The following is a 7,582-nucleotide window of genomic DNA, read 5'->3' as shown; positions in this document are numbered from 1 at the left end:
ATGTACTGTTATTTCTTTACTGTGTGACGAGTCTGATGACCAGTTATGCTATGGTCTGGACTTTTATAATGTACCTACAATAGATAAATACAAGCTTGTGTATTGTTTTCTATAACGTTATGTGACTGATGTTATAGTCAGTGAAGAGTTGTGTTGCCTTTAGCATTAGCTTTGTTTTCATACCGTTGGCTTTGCTCAATTTCATCCCGGGCCACATCAGCATTATAGTTGCCCTCAAAGGGCTGTTGTAAATGTAACATGACATAAATGTATCTAGCCTACTTGTTATCATATTACAAAATTGCCTCTGATTAATATTTTTGGGTTTGAGTAATAATAACAATAATTAATAACTAGCTCTGAAAGCAGAAGTATAGGAAAAATAATGGGTAAGACACAACTACAGTAGTAGCGTACAACTATTAGAGCAAATTGTATTGCGCAAATTGTATTCTTTGCTAGCTCTCGCGGGCCACATAAAATGAGGTGCCGGGCCGGATTTGGCCCCCAGGCCTTGAGTTTGACACATGATGTAGCCTATGGAGCCTGTGTGTGTGTGTGTGTGTGTGTGTGTGTGTGTGTGTGTGTGTGTGTGTGTGTGTGTGTGTGTGTGTGTGTGTGTGTGTGTGTGTGTGTGTGTGTGCGTGCGTGCGTGCGTGTGTGCGCGCGCGTGCGTGCGTGTGCTCATGTGTGCAGTAGTGTGTGTCTTCAGGCTAGTGGTACTGTATGAATAGGCATTGGACTTAAAGATAGCCTTTGCCTTGTTAATGTATATGTCACTGGCTTCCCCGTCTGGCCCACAGTGCTACGCGATGCCTCCCAGTGCTTCCACTGCACTCTTCTTCTGTGACCTTCAGACGTTGTTGTTAGCCCTGTTCACTCAACGTGTGATAGTTTTCTGTAATGGGTTGAAAGCATCACTAACCTTTCCACAACTAGTTTGTCATACAATGTGTGTGTGTGTGTGTGTGTGTGTGTGTGTGTGTGTGTGTGTGTGTGTGTGTGTGTGTGTGTGTGCGTGCATCCATATTGTGTGTGTGCATCCATATTGCATTTGCATTCTGTGTGTATACCTAAATCTGTGTCTGAGAGTGTTTTTACATAATAGTCCTTTTTAAATGAACCGAACTCAGTCCTCTTAGGTGGCGTCCAGACCAAAAGCATTTTTTTCAGTCAGAACGCTATGAAAATCATGTCGAGGGCACTTCCATTGTGCACAAAACACAGCGCATGGAGCGTTTTTTTGGCTTCGTTTTATTTTCCCCTGCAGTCGCGCGCACTAGAGTTGAGCACACAACGACCACACGGACGGTAGCCAGCTAGTTTTGTCTGTTTGATGTTGTTCACTGTCAACATGAAACCCAGATTATTGCCAATTCTGGCAGCAGCGGACGTTGAGGATACCTCGGGAGGAGAAATGGTAGGAGTGGAAAAGACGAGCAACAAAAACAACAGACGCCAGCAGCGCTAAACGCCAGGTGCGTTCATTAAAAGAGGAGCACTCCAAAAACGCTTTTGGTGTGAATGTCCCCTTATGTGGCCTTCTTACAGTAATATGTGCTAAAGTGTGTGTGTGTGTGTGTGTGTGTGTGTGTGTGTGTGTGTGTGTGTGTGTGTGTGTGTGTGTGTGTGTGTGTGTGAGACAGACCCTGGTCCGTTTGGTGTATTTCCATGTGTCACATTGAGTCATCAGTGGGCCTGTCATCGCCATAGCGACTATGCGGTGACATATGCCCGCTTGTCGGCATATGACTGACAGGAGCGTTGCCGTGGTGAAATCCAGTGATGTTTGAACAAATCACACCTCTTCCTCCTTCTCTGAGTGTCAGTCTCCCTGTAGCTTGTCTCTCCCTCCCTCGCTCTGTTTATGTAGCTCGCTCCATCTATAATCTGTGTGTGTGTGTGTGTGTGTGTGTGTGTGTGTGTGTGTGTGTGTGTGTGTGTGTGTGTGTGTGTGTGTGTTGAAGAAGAGATGGAAAAGTTACTTTCAAAATGCAATCCATGACATCATAATTAAGTTAATTAAGTTTGGTATCCTTTGTCCTCAAAACCCATGCTGGTGTTTCTATACACGCAGGTGGATGGGTGTGTGTGTGTGTGTGTAGAGGGGTTCATCCTCTCAATAAACTCAATAAAACCCACATAACTTTTTTGCGAGTGGAAGTAATGTGTAATCTCAGTCTAAATGTCCAAATTCTGTAGGCCTATGCAATCAATTTTTCATATGGGAATCCTATATGTATGGTGACTTGCTGTTTCAGAGAGCTGATTGGTCAGAAGGTGGGTCTTTCATGGGTTTTGATCTTATCCTCTGAACTTAACCTGCCCCGTAGCAGGTTAGCCGTGCAGCACGAGTTGCTCGGTAAGAAGTGAACTAGGACGACAAACCCAGGGTTAAACCTGAGGTTACCTCGCTAAGCCACTAATCTTGCTTCGTAGTACAGGCCCCTTTCTGCGTTTGTATTATTTTTGTTTATTGTTCTGGCTATGCCCACCCTGAAGCCAAATGTGAACTGGAGAATAAACCTACTCCTTCTGACTGTTATAGTCCATCATTTTTCTGGTCCTCCTTGGGAGCGGGGAAATGTGGGGGGTCACAGTCATTCCAGTTGTGTCCAGTTCACCTAGGCACACACAGACGATGAAGAAGATGGATATTTCTTCAGATATGTTTATGTAGTTCAAGGTGAGAGAAGTGAGAAAGTGTAGCAACTAGAGTAGGACCAGAGAGAGTGAGCCAGGCAGGCACATTATGCATGGAGTGATGTCCAGCTTGGGGCAGAAAATGCAGAGGTGCAACCAATAAGAGTCATTGGTATTGATGGCGCAGCATCTCATTGGCTGGCTCTGAGTCTGCATCTCCAGGCAGCCGGGCTCTGGTCCTGCAGCCGCCTCATCTTTTCCCCGAAGCACACCCACCAGGCGAGGCCGATCACGAAGAACACCACAGACTCCACATAGTAGCCGTCCAGTGTCGTCACACACGCACCGCCCTCCTTCACGCACAGCCCGGCCTCCTCTGGGGAGCCACAGCTCTGTCCCACAGCACCCTGGCATTCCTTCCAGGTCAGTGGATCCACCATCCACAGAGCCACAGTGGACGGCCAGTTTCCCCCCAGGTTGGTGACGGTGTTCAACAGGGTCATGTAGGTGCCGCCGATCAACGGGTCGCTCACTTTGGCGTGGAAGGCCGTGCAGGCCACGTACATGGTGTACAGCGCCACCTGGTACAGGCCGTAGCTAAGCAGCACTACAGCGTAGTAGTAAACAGAGAAGCCCCCGTCCTGTTTCATACTGGGGGTCCACCACACCAGCAGAACATACTCCAGCGCTATCAGTAGCCTAAAAGGGAAGGCCTTGTAGAAGACATCCAGAGGTCTGGGTCCTGCTGTGTATTTGCTGATGAACAGAGGCAGCAGGATCTGTAGTGGCACCATGGGCACTGCCAACAACACCAGCTGCTCCTTAGGAAGACCGGCCTCCACCAGCTTCAGACCCGTCACTGCATCTGCTGCAGAGAAGCCAATCTTAGCAGTGATGAGCATGCTGCAGAAGGTGAACACTACAGGCATGTTGATGATCGAGAAGAGCTGCTTGTAGGTTTCTGTGACATTCTGCGTCTCCTGCTGGACTCTCCTCTGTCCTTGGCCACGCTCAGTCTCCCTTTTAAAGATGGCCACCAGCGTCGTGGAAACCAGGAACACCACACCCCAAAAGAACAGGAAGTCTGACAAGGTGACGATGCCCGTGTCTTTGGGCTCTGTTCTGAGGTATTTGTTGCAGAAGTCAGTGGACTCAAGAGCCAGGAAGAGCACGTTCCCCAGGAAGTAGCCAGCTGTTTGGCCTACAGCGTTACATGTGGAGGCATAGCCGACATTCTCTCTGGACAACATCGTAAGAGCCCAACCATCCACAGCTATGTCCTGTGTGGCTGCCAGGAAGGCTAGTGTAAAGAAGACTGCAGTAAGCGTAACCATATCCTGCCCCTGCAGCAGTGAATCGGCCGACATGGAAAGGTAGAGCATGAAGAAGCCCAGCAGGTACTGGGTGGGCACAAGCCATGACTTCCTTCTACCAAACTTTCTGAAGTAGAGCGCGTCCACCAACGGAGCCCACAGAAGCTTGAGACTGAAGGGCCAGAAGACAAGGCTGAAGAAGGCCAGGTCCTTGTAGCTGGCCTTTTTACTCTGCAAGATCAGCGGGATGCTGCCGGCCAGTCCCAGAGGAATGCCCTGGAGCACGTAGAGGAAGAGGAGAAGCAACACGTTCCCCAGCTCCCTACGGATCCCCGGCCGCGCTTTTGAACACTTGTCGTTTTCAGAGTCTGACCGCCAGAGAAGACCCTTGGTCTCCACTTCTACTTCCGGGTCTGCCTGCCCCCTGTCCGTGTCCCTCATGTTCTCAGGTTGGAGGTTAGCGCTCACTGTCCTTGGGCATATGTCATACTGACATCAGTCACTGGCCCACTTGATGATTGTGGGACATGACATCATCAGTCACATCAATCGATGATTGTGGGGCATGACATCATCATGTTGTGGGATTTATGACAACACTGATGATGCCACGATTTGTGCAAATCGCTGATGTCACTGATGATGTCACGATTTGCTAACATGGCCCACCTTAGGCCATTTTAATTACTCTGGAGACGGTGTGCCACATGTTGTGGGTTTTCTTTGACATCACTGATGATGTCACTGATGATGTCACGATTTGCGTCACAAATCACTGAGGATGTCACTGATATGACTAACAGACAAACACCGCCCAACCTGCAATTCTATGATGAAGATGATGATGTAAGTGACACAAACATGCTGATTTTGTCCACCCCCCCCTTCTTTCTCTCTCTCTCTTTCTCTCTCTCCCCCAAAGATTATGTTTTGAGGTAGTCTGTTTTATAGCAATGCATCAATTTCCAAGTGCAGCCACGCTTAAAGGGAATGGGAGATGACACTCTGATTGGTTGAGTTCATGTTATGCCCAAAACACACCTCTGAATAATTCTGGTACTTAACCCAGCCCATTTCAGCAAAGGGGCAAATCTGTGCTGTCAAATTAGGAAAGGACTTGGTCCTGGACATGCCTCCAACTACACCAATGCCTGGCCCTAATTTCCCTAGCATCACTGCTGCACCACAATACGCAAGATATGATGGGGCCAAGTTTGCTAAAAGAGTCAAAGGTTATCAGAATAATTTCCGGGTAGCATCTTGGAAATATGCAAATTAGGGGTCCAGACACACCCAATCGTAAAGATAAGCATTCCAATGTGTTTCTAATGGTCAAATAAACATAAATAGACATCAAGTTTGCATTTCTAGCTCATCTGGTAAATTATCGCTGAAACCTTTTTTGGGCAGTGGCCATATTGGATTTGGCCGCCGGGGGTCACCGGCTCGGGCGCTCTCACTAAATCATTAGAGCATGCCCAGGGCTACAACTGGGCCAAATTTGATTTTAGTTTGTTTTTAAACTTTGGTCCAAGTGAAATGTTCTATGGGCTCTCCTGATTCTAAGCTGAATCGCTGGGTTTGACCAAACTATTTTTTATAAGCATTTTACAAATGTCTATGGGAAAAAGAATGGCAGATGAAATCCCTTGGTTCGTATGCCTAAACCGGAAAGGGCGTGACTTTGGCTCTCTATAGATTTTTGAAAATGTATATATAACTTTTATTGAGTATGTTATGGAATGTGTTAGTATCTATCATTTCCATTTTCTGTTTGCGTCCCATTGTCTCGCAGGATCCACAAATGAATGCATCTTTAGACACAAAGGGTACGTTCGTAAATCCACTCTGACGCTCTACACTGAAATGAGAGCGCGAAGGTACAGTACATTACAACGGCGCTCCCAATTTACCAACAGTCCAGTGTGCGCTCTGGGCGCTCCAAGTGCTTTTTCCGAACGCACCCCAAAGAGTGTCTCTTCAATCCGGTCTGCAGCTCACTCTAATGGGAGAACAAGCTGTGTGAAGAGACAACATGTCACCAGGCGGTCTCCACTCAGCCACCTCCCCACTCAGGGCATACTTAGCATTTACACCACCAACACCACCACCACCACCACCCTCCTCCCACCCACCACCCCCACCCCCCAAAAGAAAAAAGAAGAAAAAAAAGGCGGAACACGCTAACATTTAGCGGTGGGGAAAGCGAGGGAAAGGACACGCAGACGTTCCTAGCCAGGCAGGCAGGCAGGATTCCTCGGGCCCTGCACTAAAGCCATGGGGAAGTTTTTAATTCCTCCACCCTCACGGTTCATTTGTCCTCCAGATCCCCTATGTGAAGCCCTGCGATGTCCACTCATGTGTGCGTCGTTGCTGAATTATTAACTAGAGAGATAGGGGAAGAAGGAGGTGATGGAAAGATGGAGAGGGAGGTGAGGAGAGGAGGTGCAGAGGGAGAAGAGAGTGAGTGAGGAGAGGTGTGGAGATGTAGTGGAGGGGTGAGACGTAAAGGTGGGGGAAAAAGGTGAGAAGAGAGAGGAGAGCTGGAGGACGGGTGAGATGAGGGAGAGGGCAGGACAGCTATGACAGAGAAAATCATGTTGCACTGTTTTTGAATACAAAGCTATTCATTGTGTGTGTGTGTGTGTGTGTGTGTGTGTGTGTGTGTGTGTGTGTGTGTGTGTGTGTGTGTGTGTGTGTGTGTGTGTGTGTGTGTGTGTGTGTCTCTGTGTGTGTGTGTGTGTGTGTGTGTGTGTGTGTGTGTGTGTGTGTGTGTGTGTGTGTGTGTGTCTGTGACATCTTTGGTGCTGTGGTGTTTGTGCACTGCACTTCTCACACAGTGTTGCCAGGTACTGTGACATGTTTTACCTTGGATTTTCTGTTGAGTGAAAAGTGTTGTCAAAAACAAACATCTGAGGCACTCAAGTACTGCTAACCTTTCTGCAGAAATAATTGATTGGCTGGAAAAAGATAACTCAAAATATCCCCAAATGTTGTTGTCTCGACTTATTTTATTGAAAGAAGTTGCTAATTGTGCCGCTAATCAAGCTAGCCACCTTTCACTTCTTATACGTAAGGCTACTTGACAATAAAAGCGTCCCATTAGCTCCGGGACAGAGCATAAAAGTTACATGGTGCATAACTTTGTCATTTCGTCTGGTCCGCAGTGTTTTTGTTCCCCCATAGAAATGCGGCAGTATGCAGCCTAACCTCACCAGTTGCTACGAGTTAGAGAAAAAATAAGAAGCATGGCCATACCAAATGAAATATTCAAAGAAGTAGCCTACTTGAGGAAACTTGCTGGATCCATAACATTACAGTACAGCACTTTGGTTCCTACGTTCCGGCCATAGCTGGAAGTCACAGACCGAGGTTTTACCATCCAGACGACATGGTGCAGGAAACAGGTGTTCAGGACACAGAGTGTGAATGATAGAGGTGCCATTCTCCCTATTAACTCATTGAGTGCCAATGACGACTTTAGTCGTCAATTCGGATAGTAACGTTGAGTGCCAATGACGACTAAAGTCGTCAATTGCGTTTTTTGACGGTGGGACGTGGATCAAAGCCTATTACATCTCCTATAAAAATATGGGAGCTATTGAAGGTGTATAACCTATTTTACA

General features: G+C 47.4%; 1 protein-coding gene across 1 annotated transcript; it reads right to left on the bottom strand.

Moving 5' to 3' along the window:
- Window positions 1–2,834: 2,834 nt before the first annotated feature.
- LOC310784327 (acetyl-coenzyme A transporter 1-like) lies at window positions 2,835–4,397 on the bottom strand (the record flags this gene model as incomplete). The annotated part of the gene is made up of 1 exon (XM_083645343.1): window positions 2,835–4,397. One exon carries the CDS (start codon window positions 4,395–4,397, stop codon window positions 2,835–2,837), a length of 1,563 nt encoding a protein of 520 aa, XP_083501469.1.
- Between the last annotated feature and the right edge of the window lie 3,185 nt (window positions 4,398–7,582).

This window comes from Poromitra crassiceps, assembly GCF_964638095.1.
Source record: "Poromitra crassiceps genome assembly, chromosome: 10".
Classification (NCBI taxonomy): domain Eukaryota; kingdom Metazoa; phylum Chordata; class Actinopteri; order Beryciformes; family Melamphaidae; genus Poromitra; species Poromitra crassiceps.
Note: the sequence above shows the minus strand (reverse complement) of the source record. Positions and strands in the feature narration are given on the sequence as shown.